Source organism: Periophthalmus magnuspinnatus, chromosome 21 (assembly GCF_009829125.3).
Source record: "Periophthalmus magnuspinnatus isolate fPerMag1 chromosome 21, fPerMag1.2.pri, whole genome shotgun sequence".
Classification (NCBI taxonomy): Eukaryota; Metazoa; Chordata; class Actinopteri; order Gobiiformes; family Gobiidae; genus Periophthalmus; species Periophthalmus magnuspinnatus.
Window position 1 is genome coordinate 28,678,568 of NC_047146.1, and position 20,326 is coordinate 28,698,893.

The 20,326-nt window shown below is 42.1% G+C and overlaps 4 protein-coding genes and 1 long non-coding RNA gene across 6 annotated transcripts in view; 2 read left to right on the forward strand and 3 right to left on the reverse strand.

Annotated features, from left to right (window-relative positions):
• Positions 1 to 9,493, reverse strand: part of mphosph8 (M-phase phosphoprotein 8) — a 44,505-nt gene extending 35,012 nt beyond the window's left edge. For both annotated transcript variants that reach the window (XM_033987593.2, XM_055230733.1), the window contains exons 1-3: positions 9,269 to 9,493; positions 4,290 to 4,451; positions 1,614 to 2,738 (exon numbers count right to left, since the gene is read on the reverse strand). In XM_033987593.2, coding sequence (XP_033843484.1) covers positions 1,614 to 2,738; positions 4,290 to 4,451; positions 9,269 to 9,367 — 1,386 coding nt within the window. In that variant the 5' untranslated portion in view covers positions 9,368 to 9,493. The remainder of the gene's footprint in view (positions 1 to 1,613; positions 2,739 to 4,289; positions 4,452 to 9,268) is intronic.
• LOC129457312 (uncharacterized) overlaps positions 1 to 20,326 on the forward strand; it is a 348,575-nt gene that overhangs the window by 19,118 nt on the left and 309,131 nt on the right. The gene's annotated exons all lie outside the window — the stretch shown is intronic.
• On the forward strand, positions 10,561 to 14,370 carry eef1akmt1 (EEF1A lysine methyltransferase 1). Its single transcript, XM_033987596.2, has 5 exons — positions 10,561 to 10,600; positions 11,274 to 11,477; positions 13,299 to 13,381; positions 13,454 to 13,743; positions 14,200 to 14,370. The coding sequence occupies exons 2-5, from the start codon at positions 11,331 to 11,333 to the stop codon at positions 14,352 to 14,354; spliced, it is 675 nt and encodes a 224-aa protein (XP_033843487.1). The 5' UTR covers positions 10,561 to 10,600; positions 11,274 to 11,330; the 3' UTR covers positions 14,355 to 14,370.
• Positions 14,863 to 16,424, reverse strand: il17d (interleukin 17d). The gene is made up of 3 exons (XM_033986517.2): positions 16,345 to 16,424; positions 15,769 to 16,111; positions 14,863 to 15,267 (listed from the first exon to the last, which is right to left on the reverse strand). Exons 2-3 carry the CDS (start codon positions 16,095 to 16,097, stop codon positions 15,000 to 15,002), a joined length of 597 nt encoding a protein of 198 aa, XP_033842408.1. The 5' UTR covers positions 16,098 to 16,111; positions 16,345 to 16,424; the 3' UTR covers positions 14,863 to 14,999.
• ift88 (intraflagellar transport 88 homolog) overlaps positions 17,913 to 20,326 on the reverse strand; it is a 70,936-nt gene continuing 68,522 nt past the window's right edge. The window contains exon 24 of the mRNA XM_033987597.2: positions 17,913 to 18,847. Coding sequence (XP_033843488.1) covers positions 18,729 to 18,847 — 119 coding nt within the window. The 3' untranslated portion in view covers positions 17,913 to 18,728. The remainder of the gene's footprint in view (positions 18,848 to 20,326) is intronic.

Here is a 20,326-nt window from a genome sequence, read left to right on the forward strand (position 1 = left end):
TCATAATGGTCACAGAAATAACTTGAACCTGACAAAAGTAATAATAAATAAAAATTCTATGAAATTAAACCAATGAAAGTCAGACAGTGCTTTTCAACCATGCTTCAACAGAATTATTTAAGAAAATAAACTCATGAAACAGGCATGGACAAAAATTATGGTACCCCTAGAAAAGACTGAAAATAATGTGACCAAAGGGACATGTTAATCCAAGGTGTGTCCACTAATTAACATCACAGGTGTCTACAATCATGTAATCAGTCAGTGGGCCAAAAAATAGGGCTACACATCAGTGTCAGATCGCACCATCCGTTGTTGTTTGAGCCAAAGTGGACTTAATGGGAGACGACCAAGGAGGACACCATTGTTAAAACAAATGCTTAAAAGGACACCATTGTTAAAACAAATAATTAAAAAAGCCAGATTGGAATTTGCCAAACTACATGTTGACAAGCCACAAAGCTTCTGAGAGAATGTCCTATTGACAAATGAGACAAAAATGGAACTTTTTGCCAAGGCACATCAGCTCTATGTTCACAGATGGAAAAATGAACACTGTCCCTACTGTGCAACATGGAGGAGGCTCTGTTATGTTCTGGGGCTGCTTTGCTGCATCTGGCACAGGGCATTTTTTTCAGGTACAATGAAATCTCAAGACTATCAAGGGATTCTAGAGAGAAATGTGCTGGCCAGTGTCAGAAAGCTTGGTCTCAGTCGCAGGTCATGGGTCTTACAACAGGACAATGATCCAAAACACACAGCTAAAAACACCCAAGAATGGCTAAGAGGAAAACATTGGACTATTCTAAAGTGGCCTTCTATGAGCCCTGACCTAAATCCTATTGAGCATCTTTGGAAGGAGCTGAAACATGCCGTCTGGAAAAGGCACCCTTCCAACCTGAGACAACTGGAGCAGTTTGCTCATGAGGAGTGGGCCAAAATACCTGCAGAAGTCTCATTGACAGTTACAGGAATCGTTTGATTGCAGTGATTGCCTCAAAAGGTTGTCCAATTAAATATTAAGTTAAGGATACCATCATTTTTGTCCAGGCCTGTTTCATGAGTAAATTTTTTTTAAATAATTCTGTTGAAGCATGGTTGAAAAGCAATGTCTGGCTTTCAATGGTTAAATTTCATAGAATTTTTATTTATTATTACTTTTGTCAAATTCAAGTTATTTCTGTGACCATTGTGAGTTTTTCTTTCATTCACCGATGGGTACCAACAATTTTGTTCATGTGTAGTATTCAATTAACACCCAACAACTAAAGTTAACAGCTTTTTACGACATTCTGAAAAAAAACAAAAAAAAAAAACAACAGAAATATGCAGTTGTAATGAATTTGAATGATTTGACAGCAGAAACGCTCTGATTTTGTTTTATAGCCTTAAAAAAACGTCACAAAATGGGGAAATTCAAAATTGCAGGTCTTCAAGCGAGTTAGAAAGAGCAAACTTGCATAACAAAGATCCATCAAATAAAGCTAAATACAGCTCTAGGTTTGTTTTTGATGAGGGTGTAATAATGTGTGTGTACACATTAAGCTTTTTCTGGAATGACAGTAATTGCACTAAATTCTCAAGTACAGTGCAGTACAAAGTGCGTGCAGTACCTTGAAGGGCTTGCTGGCGTTCTTCTCAGGGGGCAGCTGGTGCGGTGCAGGCCTCCGTGGAGCTCGGTCCTTGGCCTCACAGTTCAGCAGAAACTTCTCAAACAGATTGGTGCTGCCAGTGGCATCCTTCAGTGTTTGAGTGTCCTCCTTGGGCCTGTCCTCCTTGGGCCTGTCCTCCTTGGGCCTGTCCTCCTTGGGCCTGTCCTCCTTGGGCCTGTCCTCCTTGGGCCTGTCCTCCTTGGGCCTGTCCTCCTTGGGCCTGTCCTCCTTGGGCCTGTCCTCCTTGGGCCTGTCCTCCTTGGGCCTGTCCTCCTTGGGCCTGTCCTCCTTGGGCCTGTCCTCCTTGGGCCTGTCCTCCTTGGGCCTGGTGCTGGGTGTAACTGAGGCAGAGGAGGGGGCCAGGGCTCTATCTTTGCTCTTCGACTTCCTGTGGGCTGTGGAGCTGTCGCTGGAGTCAGAGGAGTGTGGAGCCAGATCGTCTTTGGCCTTAGAAGTTAGGCTCTTGAGCTTCTGGAGGCTGTTCTCTTTGGGCAAGGCATCAGGCTTTTTACTATCCTTCTTCTGGATCAGGTTTTTAAAGCCCTGCAGCTTCACCTCCCACTTGCCTTTCTTTTCTTTAAACTTGTCATCAAGGTAAATGCTCTGGGCTGTTCTGAGTGCTTCCGAGGTGGTGACCTCAGTGGGTGCTTCGGATGGGCTTTCGCTGATGTCTTCCTCAATGGGAGCCGTGTCATCGTCTGAGGTGTCCATCCTCACCTCCTTCCTCCCTTTCTTCTTCTTGGCCTCCTCATCTTTGGGCTTGGCTTTGGGCACCTCTTTGCCTTTGTCCTTCTTGTGTTTCTTAGCTGGCACAGGGTCTTGGGGGTCCTCATCAGAGTGGGCCTGTCTCTTCTTTGGAGAAGAGGGGGGTGTGGTGGCAGGTTCATCCTCCTCATCAGTCTCTGGGGCAGGCAGCGGTCTGAAGTCCTCCTGGCGCCGCTCCTTCTTTTTCTTCTTCTTCTTCTCTTTCGGAGGCAGCTCTTCCACATGCTGCTTCTTCTTCTTCTTGAGTGGGAGGTCTGTGGGAGGGTCTTTGTCACTGTCGGAATCAGCGTTAAACAGGTCGCTCTTTGCAGGAAGCACTTTCTAAAAGGCGTAGAGAAGAAGAAACCATTACAGATAGAGATGGTATTTCACTTGTCAGCGATATTTACCCAGATATTGGTAGCAGTCAAATGTTGAAAATGTAGTCAATATTTGGCATCAATCTTTTTTTACTGCACTGCCCGGTCCGTGTGTGCTCATGTGTTATTCCCAGTTTGTCCTCAGTGCATCAGATTTGTCTTTCTGAACAGACTAAATCAGTGAAATACATAAAAATACATATGATAATTAAAATCTCAGATAAGTACAGTTGACCCTCACTATAAAGTGGTTCACCTCACTGTTTCGCAGATTTTTTTTGTGCAATTTTGTTTGCTTGAGTGCACATTGTGTTCTGCGTCCTGATTGGCTAAGGGACTGTAGACCATTGTCAATCAATCTCCTCCGTGTTGTGTCTCCTGTACAGTACAGAATGCGTGCAGCTTGCCAAATTTACATAAATGTTTGATCACTAGCAGTGTGATTGAAGTGCTGTATGTTTGTGGGTTTTGTCAAGGAGAAAACTTGCAATGTCGATGAAACATTCTGCACCGACACAGGCCCGTACGAATGTCTGAACTTTGAGAGTGTTTAAACAAGACAGAAATGTGAGAAAATGTTAATGCCTGTCTGAGAAAAGTGTATACAATGTGTGGTGAGGGGTTTTACAGCCTTAAAACATAATTGTAAAAAATAAAGCTGACTACTTCATGGATTTCGGCTATTGCAGGTTATTTTTAGAATGCAACCTCCACGATAAACGAGGGACCACTGTAAATTCTGTGAATTTATGTTTACAAAAGTCAAAAGTAAATTTGTAAATTCACTAACTTAAAGTGGACCTATTATCCTATCGACTTTTCAGAGCTTTGCAATAGTTATTTTTCTCATTTACTCTCTTGTACTTATATCCAAAGTGATTCGTGCATATTTGTGTAATCTTTAATTGCTTATTTTCAGGACGTCATTTTGCCGATCAACTCCCGTTTTCACCACCAATAGTATACACCCACCGCTCTATACTTACTTCGTTATACAGTTTAATGTTCTCAATCTGTGATGCAGGTAGGATCTGACAGCACTGTGTAGTCATTTTGTTATAAAAATCCACAGCTCACTAGAGTGATGTGCAGCTATCCACAGGAGGGGCAGCTACATGGCTCTTTGTTGTGATGATGGACTTGTTTCTTTTATTAAATAAATTTTAGATCAATATTGCAAATTGAAATGTGCAAATTAGAACATAATGATCCAAGGGTGTCATAGATTATAACCATATAGCATACACAAGCGCAATATGTCTTCTTTAACATGATTTTGATCTGTATTATAGATTTAAAAGCTCAATATTGGTATTGACAAATATCGGTTATCGGCCACAGCAGCAAGACAATTATACAGATACTAGCAAAAAATTCCAACTACAAATGTAAGCTACTTTTATTATATTTGCATTTGTTCATCCTGTGTTACTGAGTGGTTATCCTGTCTTCTCCTCTCAGTAAGGAGGTTGTGGCTTAGACTCCTGTGCACTGGGGGGAAGGAAGGACGTACCACACTCTTCTTGGCCTCTGCTTCCTTCTTGGACTTAGCTTCTGTGATGTTCTTCTTAAACGCGAGCAGAACCTCCCTACAGTCCTCCAGGTGGGCCTCAGGTTCCCATGTGTCATCGTCTGAGCAGTAATTCTTCCACCGCACTCGGTATAGCACCTCTCCCTGAAACAAGTTATGCAGGGTTAGGTTTCACTCTACCATCACTAAAATCACACAAAGGAAATATACTTGAACCAGTCAAAACAACGTCAAACCAAGAGTATGGGTGTATGTAGCAGTAGTATATGGTGTTAGTCCATACATTAACCTAGCATTTCCTGTTGTTATTAGTGTTACTGAAGTTGTAATAAACAAGCATCAGTGGATTGCCACAGAGCCATCTCTGTCTCATTTAAATCTACTCAACACTTATCACTATCGAGACATGGTGTCACAAATCGCCCAATGGAGCAAGAAAACAGAAGAAATACTTCCTCTTGGTGACCAGTGTGAATCTACATTGTAAGAATAAATCTATGAGTGTCATAAGTTTTGAGCTAACCATTGCTAAAAAGTTAATGGTGCAAGCTAGCACCACCCACAAAGTTTGACTTTAAAAAGCCAGAAGAGCAACTGAAATGAATTTGGTGCTTCAAAAAACTTCAGAGTAGCTACAACAAAACCAGGTCACTTTGAATTCTACAATGGGAAAAGAAGTGGAGGACGTATTAACTTCATTGAACCTCTCAGAGGAACATAAATGCAACACCCTGATTTTCAAGTTGGAGGCGCACGTTGTCATAAGAAGACAGAGACAACAAGAAATAGGACAGTATTTCCTGGAAGAGCATTGGCTATGGTGCGCTGCACAGTGAAATGATAAGAGACAGACTTATTGGGAAAACATGACAAGCGGTCCTCGGACCAACTGCAGATGGATCCAGAGCTCACGTTGAACAAAGAGATCTTATTGCCAGATTGCCTTATATTTGCCAGAGCTGGCTTGAGAAAAACCAACAGGACCTCATTAAAAAAATGACCTGAAGAAAGAAATCCCCAGCAACATGGACACTGTCAATGCTAAGCAAAGGCAAAGGCATTCAACAAACTGGCATAGACAGCTTAAAACACATAAAAACAATGCAATAGGTGTGGTAAAAAAAAAAAACCTCACACAGCAAACACTCTTGCCAAGCTAAAAATGTATTCTGCAACCAGTGCAAGAAAAAAAGGACACTATGCCAGAGTGTGTAGGTCAGGAGCTGTTTGAATGTTTCAGGTAGGAGGCAGTGATGCTAGTGAAGTTACAATTTTGGGCTCAGTGGCTTCAGAGGGGATCGATGAGGCTTGGATGACTACAGCAAAAGTGAACAGCCAGGATTGTGTGATAAAAAAAAATGGACACAGGAGCAGTTACTGTCTTGCCAGAAAAAGTGTTAAAATCCTTAGTTCAGGGACCACAGCTGCAACTTATTAAAGGCAAGGCAAGTTTATTTATATAGTACAATTTGTACACAAAGTAATTCAAAGTGCTTTACAGAATAAGAAAGACATTAAAAATCACACAAATCAAAACATAAATAATTACCATAAAATTAACATTAACAGCCATATGCACAGCTAAACAGAGCTGTTTTGAGCCTGGATTTAAACATTGTCAAAGTAGAGGCCTGTCTCACATCTTCAGGAAGACTGTTCCAGGTTTTAGCTACATAAAACCGAAACGCCGATTCCCCATGTTTAGTCCTGACTCTGGGCACCAGCAGGAGGCCAGTCCCTGAAGTCCTCAAAGTGCGAGATGGTTCATATGGCAGTAACATTTCGGAAATGTACTTTGGTGCTAGGCCATGGAGAGACTTATACACAAGCAGAGCTGCTTTAAAGTCTATTCTTTGAGCTACAGCACGTGTCAAACTCAAGGCCCCGGGGGCCAAATGTGGCCCGCCACGTCATTTTATGTGGCCCGCGAGAAGATAAATTAAAAGGCATAACTGTCATTTTAAAATTAGTCTATACTGCTTTAATGTTTGCACTGACAATAAACTAATGAGATTTTCCCAGCAAGTCGAACTGAGAAATATTTGCAAATAATCGTCACAAAATGTTCATGAAGAGGAAAATTGTTGGCATGGACACGGAGCTAAGTATGCAAAAGTTAGTCTGCAAGAAAAATAACAAATTGTCCAATAATTAAAAAGCTGTAAAAGGCCGTATTTGAAGCAGTGCTGAAGGTCTGTGAGCAGGTGTGTCCTGACCAGATACAGATATTTTAAAAATGTCTGTTTATCACAGAAACCATTATTTAACAAGTTAAAAAGTAATTACATTTATTTTACATGACATTCGGTTACATTTAGTGATATTTACACTTCTGCACAGTTACATCTGGCCCTTGATGGCAAGCCCCCCTTAAAGACAAGTTCACAGCTAACCTAAGTACACGAAACAAAACTACAGTTCATGTAGGGGTAGCAGATATGATATACAGACATGATACACTACACTTGCTTACTCAGTCACCCAGCAAGTGTAGTGCTAGGGCAGAGTAGAGGCAGTGAAGCAGCATTTTGCAAAACTGTTCAGTGGGTTAGGCAAAATGGGAAGAGCTGGTCCACACTGAGGAGATAGGGGTCATTTCCAGAGTGGAGCAGCCCACTAACTGGTGTGCTGGGATGGTCCCAAACATGCAGAAGTTGTTTATTTGTTTGTTTGTTTGTGTTGGGGTGTGTGTGTGTGTGTGTGTGTGGGTGTGTGGGGTGTGTGTTTGTGTGTGTGTAGCAGTATTGTTTGAACTGTTTCAGCACAGCATCTTTGTCCTTTTGTTACTTTTAACAAACTGGTGACTTCACAGTTGAAAATGTCCTATTGTTAGAGGGTACACATATAGTCATTTCCAAGTATTTCTGCCTTATGTTCTAACATTATTGCTCATAATGTCTTGAGAAAGGGAGATGTTATGATATATGGTACTGTTACTGGAGCTGTAATACATGAACACTCAGTACATTGTCACAAAGCCGTCGCTTAACTCATCATTTGACAACACTTATCACTGCCAAGACATATGTTAACAAGTTCAAATAGTCTCACCAGTAAATAACTACATTTTTGCTAATAAGCTCTGTCAGATGGCATATACCTCTTGATTGGCCTATGCTTTCCTTACCTTCAGAAAGCTGGTGACCTCAGTGGAAAATGCCCTACTGTTAAAAGGGTACATATATAGTCATACCGAAGTCACTGCAAGAGAACATTTTAGGCTGTGTTTACATGAAATAACATACCAGTGGAGGTTCAAAGTGGCAACAGCAACAGAGCACTTCAAGAAGTTTGCCTCTGATTGGTGCTTTGTCCACATCACCTCCAGTCCAAGATTTCCCCAGAGCAATGGCTAAGCTGAACTGTGAGTACAGTTTAAAAAAAACTCCTGCAGAAAGAGTGACCTGTACCGCACCCTCATGGCATATCATGCCACTACCATAGCCAACAGCCACAGCCCTGCCAAACTCCTGATGGGAAGAAAGTGCACATCCTTCCTGCCTGCCTCAAACCGGGTGGACAGACATTACTACACTGAGGGAGACAGAACAGAGAGAGAAGCAATGGAAATAGTTTAACAACAGACATACTTAAAAAAAGAAAATGGAAGTCTCAGGCAGAGCAGATAGACCCTGGTCTTATCTGGTTCAGAATCTCTAAGTACTTCTGCAATGCAACCGCACCCATCTCATCACACTTGAGGGGACTACAGTTGATCCCACCCTGCCAGAGTCTACAGATCCACCACCTTATGCAGCTAACAACCAGGCTGCTGCAAGGTATCCCACCAGAGGGAGGTACTGATAGAAGGTACTTTCAGGCACCTGAGTGACCAGCCGGGGGCAGAATAATCCCCTCATTCAGTTGAAGGTATGAGATGTCCATCTCACTTAGTTAGTTAATGGTTAAATAAAATAAGAATATAAATATAAAAGTTCAGTACATAAGATATGACTGTTCAATTTTTATGTGATTTTCAGCATTAAGTATTTCTGCCTTATCTTTTCACATTATTGCTCATAATGTCTTGAGAAAGAGGGATGCTATGTTATATGGTATTAGTTCATACGGTAACCTGGCGCGCCCTCTTTGGACGAGGCGTTAATACTGTTACTGGAGTTGTAGTAAACGAAAAGTGTCAGGACATTGTCACGGAGCCGCCTCTCTCTTCATTTGAAATTACGTAACACTTATCAACAAGTTATTTTGTTTAAGCCTTTTGTCTTGTTCTCCATACAAGTCAATTCATCTATTTGGCAGCGTCATTTTAACTGTATTTTTTCCCCTTTCAACACCGGATTTTTTCGTTAGCTGTAACTGTATAATTATAATCGAAAACTAAAGGAAATCCTAATAATCCTAATCAGTGTACTGTATAACATTGTGCTCCTGGTCTGTGGCGTGCGGAGACTAATCTGGATGCTGGAGGGACGCTGTAGTGCTTCTATAAACAAGCGTGAGCAGCCGAGTGCGCCCTTGGCCTCAGCGGGGGCCAGGATCGGAAGAAAGGAACACGGGAAACATGGCACTGGCTTGTGCGACACGACAAAAAGTCAGCGCAGCCAGAAATGTAATTACAAAGCGCTACGTATTCCACCTTATTTACAGAACCAAAAGACTAAGCCCACACTCATGCACGTTTTGATCTAGTTGTAGTTCACAAAGGCTGGATATCCATATATGCCAGCCATGTTAGCATGTTAGCTAGCCATGGCTCCGGAAGGAGATGCCAAACGTGAGCGCTGATTATAGAATGATAAATTTTAAGATCTATAACGGAGACATGAGTAACGTAAGTGTAGAATACCTATTCCGAATTGATTTGAACAGGTCAACATTGACAGTTTCACAAACGTAACGTTATTCAAACCGAACGTATTGTTTTGTTGATATGGGCTCCGTGTGGAATCTCTCCTGTTTTAGTCTCTCTGGTTCAAAGTGCCAGTGTGTGCTACTACTACCTCTTCTACTCGCATATCTATGATCCTCTCCACTTCGTACACATCCTCCACTTCCTCCTCGCTCTCCCCCGGTTCTACTCGCTCGGTGTCCGCTGCCATGGCTGGGGCTGTTGGAGGTAGCTCAGGTGCTGCGGACTTGGGGCTGTGGTGGGGCTGCTGTTTCACGGAGCTCCGGTTGTCGGCGCGCGTCTGGTCTCCCGCTGCCACCCAGCTTCTGCACCTGCTGAGTTCAGAGTTACTCGGAAAATTAGACTGCGTTAGAATGCGATTTGTCCTTTTATTATATTTTTGTATAAGTTCACATATTTAATTACCAAAAAGCGAAAAATGTAAGTTAGAAGTGTATACTTAACACATCTCAACACATAAAATGTACCGTAATTGCTTCCAAATACCGGATAATTGTAATTTTGTTGTGTCTAACTCAGTATGCGTAAAGTGAACTCTTCCACCACCCCTTCAGTCTGTATTTGTTATGTACGTAGTTCTGCGCTCTACTGAATTTATAAGCTATTATAGTTCTAAAATGCATTGGCGAATTCGTCAAATCGGCCACAAAGCTCCCATCTCCTGAAGCCAAAACCGGATGTGCGTCGTCGTCTGCCGCGATAAGGACTGTCCGAATAGTCCAGAGGAAAAGGATCCTGTATGCTTTCTTTCATAGCTCCTTTTGCATAAGAACATCAGGAGCGTTTTAACCTGAGATAAGAAGCTAAGAGAATAGTTTGTAATGGAGTGAAAGCTTAATTGCTTCAGACATAGTACAAAACAACTATCTGGCTAAATCCAACTTCATATAAGAATGAAAATAAATCTTTTTGGCTCATAACAGCTTCACGCGCATTATTTGTAGACCACTTAATGGCATAAGGGAAGATCTGCGCACATGTTATGTTTATAGAAAGGAAACCTAAAGCCACATGGCTAATTTGCATAAACTCTGCTCTATACTCCGCTGCAGATGGACTAAAGGACAGGATTTGATAGAATATTTGTGGGCACAGAGAACAGCAAAGGCTGTGCATCTGATGGTGAGTCTGGATAATATAACTCTTCAGCGTCACGTGACTGCTTCATTGTTCCTGTCGCTGGTTAGGATGGCCAGATTCTCCAAACGAAACTGAAACTCCTCCTCCTGCCTAGGACTCTTATGGTTGACCCCGTGACCTACCTCCAAAGGTAAACGAGTTAGGGGTTAGGAGCTAGGAGCTAGAATGTATGATTTGACAAATTCAGAACGAGCAATTATCCTATGCGATTTCTTCTTCTTCTACCACACACGCCAAGGCTCTACGTCATCATACTGCGACAGCTCACGTGCTCGTTTCTCTTGTAAGTATCTATTTACGTGTCCGAGGGATGTTTATTTATATTTTAATGTTTTTTGCTTTTGTTTTACTTCTCGCAATCTTTATATGTAGTACAGTAAAATGTACTTCAGCCCCCCTACAGTCCATTGTAGTGTCTTCTGTCCTTCTACAGTCCACTGTCGTGTTCTCTGTCCCTCTACAGGCCAGTGAAGTGTCCGCTGTTCTTCTACAGTCAAGTGAAGTGTCCTTTTGTACCCCTATAGTGTATAAAGTGTTGATTTTTTCTCTTTAGTACAGTGTAGTGTCCTCCTGTCCATCTATAGCCCAATGAAGTGACCTCCTTTCCATCTATAGCCCAATGAGGTGACCTCCTGTCCATCTATAGCCCAGTGAAGTGATCTCTGTCCTTCTACTGTCTAGTGAAGTGTCCTCCTGTCCCCCTATAGTCCAGTGAAGTGTCCATCTGTCCCTTTATAATCCAGTGAAGTGTCCATCTGTCCCTTTATAATCCAGTGAAGTGTCCTTCTGTCCCTTTATAATCCAGTGAAGTGTCCATCTGTCCCTTTATAGTCCAGTGAAGTGTCCATCTGTCCCTTTATAGTCCAGTGAAGTGTCCTTCTGTCCTTTTATAGTCAAGTAAAGTGTCCTCCTGTCCTTCTAAAGTCCAGTGTCCCGTGTCTCTCTCTTTGAACCAGGTGGGTGGTACTTAGAAGGTCCTTGGTCTCCGTGACTTCTCATTGGTCAGTCTTATCATGAGTGACAATGATGAGGACATGCCTACTCTGTCAGCCCACACTTTGGCTGCACTGCAAGAGTTTTATGCTGAGACCCTGGCTCTCCAAAGCCCGAACCCTGAGCCAGCTCAGCAATTTGTAGTGGGGGCCCTGGAGGAAGACTGGGTAAGTATCTTATTTGTGTTCAGATGACATGAACACAATAGTGTCTCTGATCAATCAATATCACTTTATTTGTCCCTGTGGGACAATTTAAGCACATTGAACAGTAAAATACAATAATAATATTAAAACTGCAAGCAGTGATAAAGGGCACTCGCAACCTTGAAACCGCAGAAGGACACGCCACAGTGGGAGAGCTGCATACTCATTTTAGCTTGACATGTGATTCAATATTTCCAGTGTCATGTTGACAATAAATGTTAATGGCCCATTTTAGCTTGTAGCACTGGGGATCCATTTTTAAAGATAGAATTTTAATCCACACATCATTTTGTCTAGCTCATCAAAATTACAGGAAATGTTATGCTTTCAAAATGGCTGCTTCGTTAAGAGCTCATTTTGATCACACCCTGAGACTTATGTAAATTCTTTGAACAATTTTTGACCCCAGACATGTCCTGATGATACTGCCTCAGTTTGTCCGTCTGATAAAAAACGTGTTAAAGTATGAGGGATAGATTTTGGACATCTGTATAATTAAAAATGGCCACTTTCATATCAGTGTTATGGTGTGATCTCCATAGATTTTTTTGCTCAGAGTCACATAAAGGGTGTGCATTTGTGCTCGGGCTATAATAATAATAATGATGGCAAAAATAATATTAATCTTTTTTCTTCAATTTTATACGCCTAAACAATAAAAGTTAAAATGAGGGGACTTTATCACATAGTTCCGCATTAATGAAGAGCCTCTCTGTAAATTCTTTCACAAGTTCACGATAAATAGATTGGCTTTTATGAATTTTTAAAAAGGAAATTTGAAGGGGGCATTATAGAGCCATCTTAAAAGATAGAGCCCTAATTTGCATGTCATTACGTCCAGCTCAGAAATGTGTGCACGTGCTTCATTGGGTCCATTCAAATCTGACAATGTTTGTGAAAGACAGATTTTTTTGATTTTTTTTTTACATTTTTCCAAAAATTGCTTGCTAAGTTTCATTTATCTACGATGACATTTTTCTGGGCCAGGCTCCCATTGGTGCAATGTAGATCAATTTTTGAGGTGGCACTACTCATCTTTCAATATTTTTTCTCAGGGTCTTCACTTAGAATTAGAGTGCACTGAACAAATTTTCAATACCAGTTACTTGTTCTTACCTATTTGTGTACTGCTTGATTTCCAAAAAATGGTACAATTACAATAGGGCTTTTGCACTAGTGCGAGGCAGACGAGTTGCTGACTCGCCCTCCTCGCATATTCGTGCTTGGGCCCTAATAAAACCACAATAATAAAACACACACTTTATTTAGGCAATAGAATGTGACTTTCAATATTAAATCATAGTACTTTCTGTTATATTACCAAGTGCCCTTATATCTGTCTAATCCCTCAGTCATCCAGGTTGGTTCCATAGTGGTCCTTAGGTGTATACCAGTCTATGTGGTCTTATACTTGTTCTACAGCTCAAGACCATTCTAAAGCTATTCAGGAAAGGTTCATTTCTGTTCTGTGAGTGTGATTTTTACTGTCGATACCTGCTATTCTATTCACTACTAGTTTAGCTGATTTTTGATCACTTTGACGACCCTAATGGAGAATAAGCAAGCGTATGTAATAGGTTGCGTTCATGTGACATACTAGAATCCCTATAGTCCCTGTAGGACAGGTCAGAATTTTATAGTAGTATACTTAACTGTCAGATTGCAAAGAAAAGTAAAATAATTTTCTCACAATAGTCTCAAAAAGTAATATTTTATTTAGAATTGTTAATTGTCATGGAAACAGTGATTTTAAAACAGTAATATGATGATTATTGTCTTCAGGGCCTGAGTCAGTTCTGGTACAGCGAGGACACGGCCAGGCAGCTTGCAGAGGAGCTGGTGCAGGAGGTGGGGCCTGGAGGAAGGTACACACATGGCTGTATTTGATGTAATTATTTGACTAGGGAAAGTGTATTTATGTGTGTGCTGTTCCTCAGGATAGCATGTGTGAGTGCACCCAGCGTATACCAGAAACTGAAGCAGGGAGTCGTTGCGGGGTCAGAGGACGTGTCAGTGCTGCTGCTGGAGTACGACCGCAGGTTTTCCTCGTATGGGGACGACTTCATCTTCTACGACTACCACCAGCCCCTGGCTTTCCCTGCTCATATCCAGCCACACAGCTTTGATGTGGTCCTGGCTGACCCGCCCTACCTCTCACATGAGTGCCTGAGCAAAGTGGCCCAGACCGTGCACTACCTGGGCAAAGGCAAAGTGCTGCTGTGCACTGGTGAGACGAGGACACATCCACAGGACTTGGCATTTACATTATATTAGCAGCCATGCGGCTTCTCAAAGCCTGATCTTGTCAGATCTCCGACAGTAAGCAGGGCTGGGCACAGTGGGGCGCCAGTGGCTTGTTTTGCCCTTAGACAAGACACTTCATCCACATTGTCTTGTGTGAATGTGGTGTGTGTTGGCGGTGGTCTGAGAGACCAATGGCGCAGATTGACAGCCTCGCTTCCATCAGTCTGCCCTAGGACAGCCGTGGCTTCAGAGGTAGAAGTAATAATGCACTGTGCTGCGGGTGTCTTGACAATGCGATATATAAATCTAATGGTTAATTCAAATCAATGGTTAATGAATAAGTAACATTTTATAGTGTTGGTATTCTTGCACTAGTAGCTGGTAAGGCTGGTTATGAAGAGTATGTAAACAGAATCACCATTGTTGTCTGCTCTTGTAGGGGCAGTAATGCAGAACACAGCCAAAGAACTGTTGGATGTGGACATCTGCGATTTCCTCCCTCAACATCACCGTAACCTTTCCAATGACTTCCGCTGCTACACCAACTATCCCTCATCCCGGCTGTCAGCAGGGGCGACCACCGGAAAGAGTTAAGTGGGCCCTTTTCTTTTAAAAGGACTTGACTGTCTTTTAATAGACTCATTACAGTTTGACTGCACTGTGTCAGATGAGCAAGTGGGACAAGACACAACCTCTAGACCTAACTTTTCATTTTTTATAGCATCATTCCTCCTTGGGTGTTGGCTTCAGACTGCTTGAGTACTACAGAATTCAGAGAGAGTCGGCACGCATTAAACATACATGTTTTTTGTTTTTTTTTATTATTCAGCTTTTATGTACGAAGGGTAGTCTCAGATTAATTTCATGGGTCAATACACTGTCTGTATACGCATAAATTGTCTAATGGTTTTGGCATCCCAATTATTCCATGATTATGTTTAGTATTGGTTAGAAAAGAAGAGAAATGGCACTACATGAAATAACTGTTGTACTATGCATGAATGCAGCTGCTATGCTGCAAATAAAAAGCTGTTCCAGAAATGCACGGTTGCTGTTGTCTTTCATATGAGCAGCTTTCCATATTACTTAAATCTGAACACAACATTTATAGCTAACACGATTAGGTGTAGTACAGAACCAACAACACATATTAGTATTTTGAGTTGCATGGGGTCAATTAACACCAGTGCATTTAGTGCAATGGTGTTGACACGGGGTCCTCCTCAGATGGTGTTGCCCTCAGATGGTGTTTCCTTGTGGGCCCCTGTGCTCCGGCTCCATGTTGGGCACACATGTGCAGCCTACAGCCACAGAGATGTAGTCCTCGCTGTAGGTGTGACGTCCACCCACACATGGGCCGCTCCTCCTAAGTACCACGGCTGGAGCAAAGACCGGAACACTGTGGAAGTCTGCACTCTCCTGTCCATATGGCCCGATCAGACAACCCCTGCACAGGCAGTATGCCTCTGGGATGGAGCGAGGGTACCTGGACGAGTCCTGGGACATCCTGAAGCACAAACACCTGATCAGCTGCACACCACTTATACATGTATAAGAATATGTCATTGCATTCATAGCATTATGAACAGTATATGTCTCATTACTCTGGATAGCCTAAAGTAAATTATGAATTGAATGTTCTGAGTTAAGTTTTGATAAAATTGTAGGACAGAGTGAAAACAAATTATTATTTAATTTAGCTGTGTCTCTAAACGTTGATACAAAAATCACTCACAAACATTTTGATTAGCCTAAGATGCACTGTCTAAGCAGTATGGTTTTGGAAAGTTCATATCTAGGATTAATAAGCATTTTATACACACGTTCTGTTTTGGGGGTGGTGGACAATGTTTTTCCCTGTTCCTTTATATTAGTTGTCAGTAAATGACCAGACTGATCGGGGTCCTTGACTAGTGACTGTCTGTGTCGGCGTGGTTGCTTCGCTGGAAGCATGTCCCTGCACGGGTGATAGTTCACAAAGTGCTCGAGTGTAAACGCACGCACCAACCTGTAAGCCCACGGAGAGATGCTGAGCAGGTTGACCGGGAGCCGGGGCCCGGAGGCGGCTGAGGCCCACGCGGCGGATGGGCAGCTCCCGTTGTGCTGTTCCGCTGGGTTTTGCTCTAGTTGCAGCGCGTGGTGGAAGGCGCTCATGATTCCCACTGTCAGTCGACCGTACATCTGCTCCAGGATCTCCTCCGGGAGGGGCAGGCATCCGCGGCGCACAGGCGGCTTCTTGCGTATCAGCCCGGCCCTAGAGAGACCCCCCGGACCCGCAGACAGAAGCAGGAGCCAGGCCGACAGCAGAGCAGACAAGCCCGGTCTACGCACCGTCATCGCAGTATGAAAACCTACAGAACACAGTATACAGTGACGATACAAACTTAAACACGTAGCATTTAGCGTGGAAAATCAAGTTGTACAGTAATCAAAGTTCTAATGGTAGACTGTTGCAGCCTACACCTAGATGGCTTATTTCAGAGACCGTTGTCGTCCACAGGCTACAACTGGGGTCCAAAGCAGGTGCGGCGGTCCTGACGTAACGTGACAACTGTACATGCAGGCGCTCAATACAGTCACTTACTTGTGTTTACTCCTCACTGAAGTGTTCCTCGGCATGTGGCGGAATGACGTCTCGTAGGGAAACCGCTCCCTCTGAATCGCAGATACAACGGGACATGTCCGTGAGGCGTGGGCTGGACCATTCGGGGCAGTATAAGGAACGAAGCGAGGAGGGAGAACGGGTGAGATGAGAGGGGAGGCTGGAGGGAGAAGAGGAAGATGGGTAAGTGAGGTGAGAGGAAGAGTAGAAGGGAGAGATGAGTGACAGATTGGGGAGAGAACAGGTGAGGAGATGACACAGGAATGTACCGGAGGGCCTTTTTCCAAACCAGTCCCTCCTTCTTCCTCACGTCCAGTAAACTCGGTGAGTGTCCTTCCTTCGTTCGAGCCCTCGGAGCTGTCGCTTGGAACACTCAGCTCACAAATGTCGCAGCTTTCAAAGCTTCTTTTCTGACCAATACTATTGAATGTATAATGTTAATACCACAGGGGAACTTGAACAGTGTTTTTTTTTTTGTTCATGCTTATCATTCTGTGCATAATACACGCATGACTGCCCATCTGACCTCAGAGCGGTTTTCACTTTAATCTCTAAAAGTAATCGAGGCAGTAATACAATCCTAAATAAGACCTTTATATTTCTAAATAAACGTGTGTAGTGGGGATGCCTGTTTTCCCCTGCTGCTGTTACAGAGGTAGGCACAGGTGAAAATTACAATAAACAAGAAATTCATGTATTTGAATAGGGCTGGTTAAGTTCCTAGTTGTCATTAAAGGGTAGTCAGTTTACTTTTTTTTGGCACCAAAAGTAAGCCTTTTTAACATTCTCTTCTTGCAGACTAAACCTGCTGTATTTTCCTGTTCTGAGCAGTTTTAAGCAGGTCCTAACCAAATTGGGTCATACAATTAACCTTTTTTGTCTTTTTGTTTCAGCGACGCTGGGTGCCTCCTGGTGGTTGGGCTAGGCACGTTGTTGAGGTTCCCCCACCTTTCCATGAGATTTAGAGCACTGAGATCACAACTTTAGTTTTTGCACTTTTAATTTGCTGTGCCTTCTGCTGTGTCCAGTTGTGGTAGCACCCTTTGGCACACTCTCAATAGTCTTAGGCCTATTTTATATAGTAATTCAACTTTCAACTTTTTACTGAAAAATTCAAATTTTCTACCTTTTTAACTCAAGTATAATTTTTTTTCTAAATGTAGTTGCCTTGTCTAACTATTTTATTTCAGCTTAATACAAGCAATTTTATCTTGTTTTTTGTTTTGTTTTTTTAAGTATTAAATTGTTTTTCCACACCTCATCTTTTTAATTGAGAACTTTACCTGTGTACCCTCTGTGATGCCACACATGCAACTAAACTCCTATGCCACTTCTCACTGCTAGTCCATTTGGAACAGCGCTTAATGTGGTGATTCTGTAGTGGGAACGTGCAAAATGAGAATTGGTGCATAGGAAAAGGGGGTGGTGATTTGGAAAAGGACGAAGGTGTGAGTAGTGAGTGAAAAGAGTGGGGGTAGAATGGATGAGTGAGGAGGGGGAGGTAAGGCATTGTTATTCTAAAGTGAACAGGGGAAACATACTTCCTCAATCACTGACAGGAGTCCATATCTTTATTTGAAACTCCAACTAGAAACTGCAATGGCGAATGACTGAGCTCTTATATACTGTCTTTTATCAAGTATTTTTAAGCAGAAACAGCACTTTTATTGTGGAAAACTTAATACAAACAAATTAATAGGAAAATAAAAAATACTTTTGCAAAAATTGCCAAAAGTAATGACAATATGACGATCATGAAAAGGTATGCGTTAAAATTCTTAAGAGTTGAAAGGGCCAATTTTACACTATTTTCTGATCTGTTAACTTGCTTACTCACCAAAAACATACCTGGAGTTGTATTGTGTTTCATTCATGCATGTTTAACACACAAATCTCATATTTAGGCTCTGTTGTTCCCTAAAACTGGAAACACTGTTCCATCACAGGAAGTGCTTCACGGTGTTTTTAAAACTCCATACACCTTCACTAGAATCATCTGGAATTGTCAGTTTTTACTGAACAAAAGGTAGTTGTTGACTTAAATTACTGTTTCATGACATCACAAGCTTGCAGCATTTGGCACTTGGGAGATGTCGACAGACCAATAATAAAGGGTTACTAAAGCATGCATGAATAAAGCCAAACTTAACTCCAGATATGTTTTTGATGCGGTAACAGTATTTTAACAAGTAACCCTGCAGAGTCAATTTTGTGTAATATAGGACCTTTAGATGCCAAAAAAACAAACAGGAAACAATTCAATAAGGTAAAGGTACAGGTGAAAGCAGATCAGTGCTCCAGATCAATGTTGTAGGCAGGGATTTCTCGGGCAGCAGGACATCCCCCAGCTTCTCGTCCTCAGGGGACTACTCAGGCAGCAAGTCGTCCCCCAGCTCCTCATCCTCAAAGTCCTCTTCCTGCCGCTTCTTGGCTCCAGTCTTGGGCCTGTCCACCTGCGGCCCTAGGGGGTCCACGTACGATGCGTCTGTACACATACACTTAATTTGACTCACTTCTGTAGCACCTATACAAGAAATAAGCTACTGGACTAGTTATAAGGTCAAAGGAGTGGTTAATGTCAAATGGAAAAGCTAGCAAAGTTTTAATAAAAAGTCGGCAAACAAATAAGTTATTAATAGCACTTAGATTGTATAAGGTAACTTGAAAAAACCTTTTTATATTGTTTACTTATTTATGACAGATAATAGTGGTCCGTGGGGGTATCACCAGGTCACCTCTGGTGGTGGCTCGTGTGGTCCTCTCTGAATCGTCTTTACAATTGTCGGTACCCATCAGTTAAAGAAAAACTCACAATGGTCACAGAAATAACTTGAATTTGACAAAAGTAATAATAAATAAAACATTTAACCAATAAACGTTAGACATTGCTTTTCATCCATACTTCAACAGAATTATTTTTAAAAAATATACTCATGAAACAGGCCTGGACAAAAATGATGGTACCCTTAACTTAATATTTTGTTGCACAACCTTTTGAGGCGATCACTGCAATCAAACGATTCTTGTAACTGTCAATGAGACTTCTGCACCTCTCAGCAGGTATTTTGGCCCACTCCTCATGAGCAAACTGCTCCAGTTGTCTCAGGTTTGAAGGGTGCCTTTTCCAGACGGCATGTTTCAGCTCCTTCCAAAGATACTCAATAGGATTTAGGTCAGGGCTCACAGAAGGCCACTTTAGAATAGTCCAATGTTTTCCTCTTAGCCATTCTTGGGTGTTTTTAGCTGTGTGTTTTGGGTAATTGTCCTGTTGCAAGACCCATGACCAGCAACTGAGACCAAGCTTTCTGACACTGGCCAACACATTTCTCTCTAGAATCCCTTGATAGTCTTGAGATTTCATTGTACCCTGCACAGATTCAAGACATCCTGTGCCAGATGCAGTAAAGCAGCCCCAGAACATAACAGAGCCTCCTCCATGTTTCACAGTAGGGATAGTGTTCTTTTCTTGATATGATTCCTTTTTCCGTCTGAACATAGAGCTGATGTGCCTTGGCAAAAAGTTCCACTTTTGTCTTATTTGTCCATAGGATATTCTCCCAGAAGCTTTGTGGCTTGTCAGCATGTAGTTTGGCACATTCCAATCTGGCTTTTTTATGATTTGTTTTCAACAACACAATTTGTTTTCAACAATAGACATCTGTGATGGTAATTACTGGAGACACCTTGTATTACCATGTCCCTTTGGTCACATTATTTTCAGTCTTTTCTAGGGGTACCATAATTTTTGTCCAGGCCTTTTCATGAGTTTATTTTTTTAAGTAATTCAGTTGAAGCATGGTTGAAAAGCAATGTTTGACTTTCTATGGTTAAATTTTATGGATTTTTTAAAAAATTATTACTTTTGTTAGATTCAAGTTATTTCTGTGACCATTGTGAGTTTTTCTTTCATTAACGGAAGGGTACCAACAATTTTGTCCACGTGTGTATAATGTACTCCTCTCTG

Excerpts from the sequence above, each read along its gene's own strand:
- eef1akmt1 (XM_033987596.2), top strand. The coding sequence starts at position 11,331 with ATGAGTGACAATGATGAGGACATGCCTACTCTGTCAGCCCACACTTTG. Across the intron at positions 13,382-13,453 it reads GAGGTGGGGCCTGGAGGAAG|GATAGCATGTGTGAGTGCAC; the intron begins GTACACACATGG and ends GCTGTTCCTCAG. Across the intron at positions 13,744-14,199 it reads CAAAGTGCTGCTGTGCACTG|GGGCAGTAATGCAGAACACA; the intron begins GTGAGACGAGGA and ends CTGCTCTTGTAG.
- il17d (XM_033986517.2), bottom strand. The coding sequence starts at position 16,097 with ATGACGGTGCGTAGACCGGGCTTGTCTGCTCTGCTGTCGGCCTGGCTC. Across the intron at positions 15,268-15,768 it reads ATCTCTCCGTGGGCTTACAG|GATGTCCCAGGACTCGTCCA; the intron begins GTTGGTGCGTGC and ends TTTGTGCTTCAG.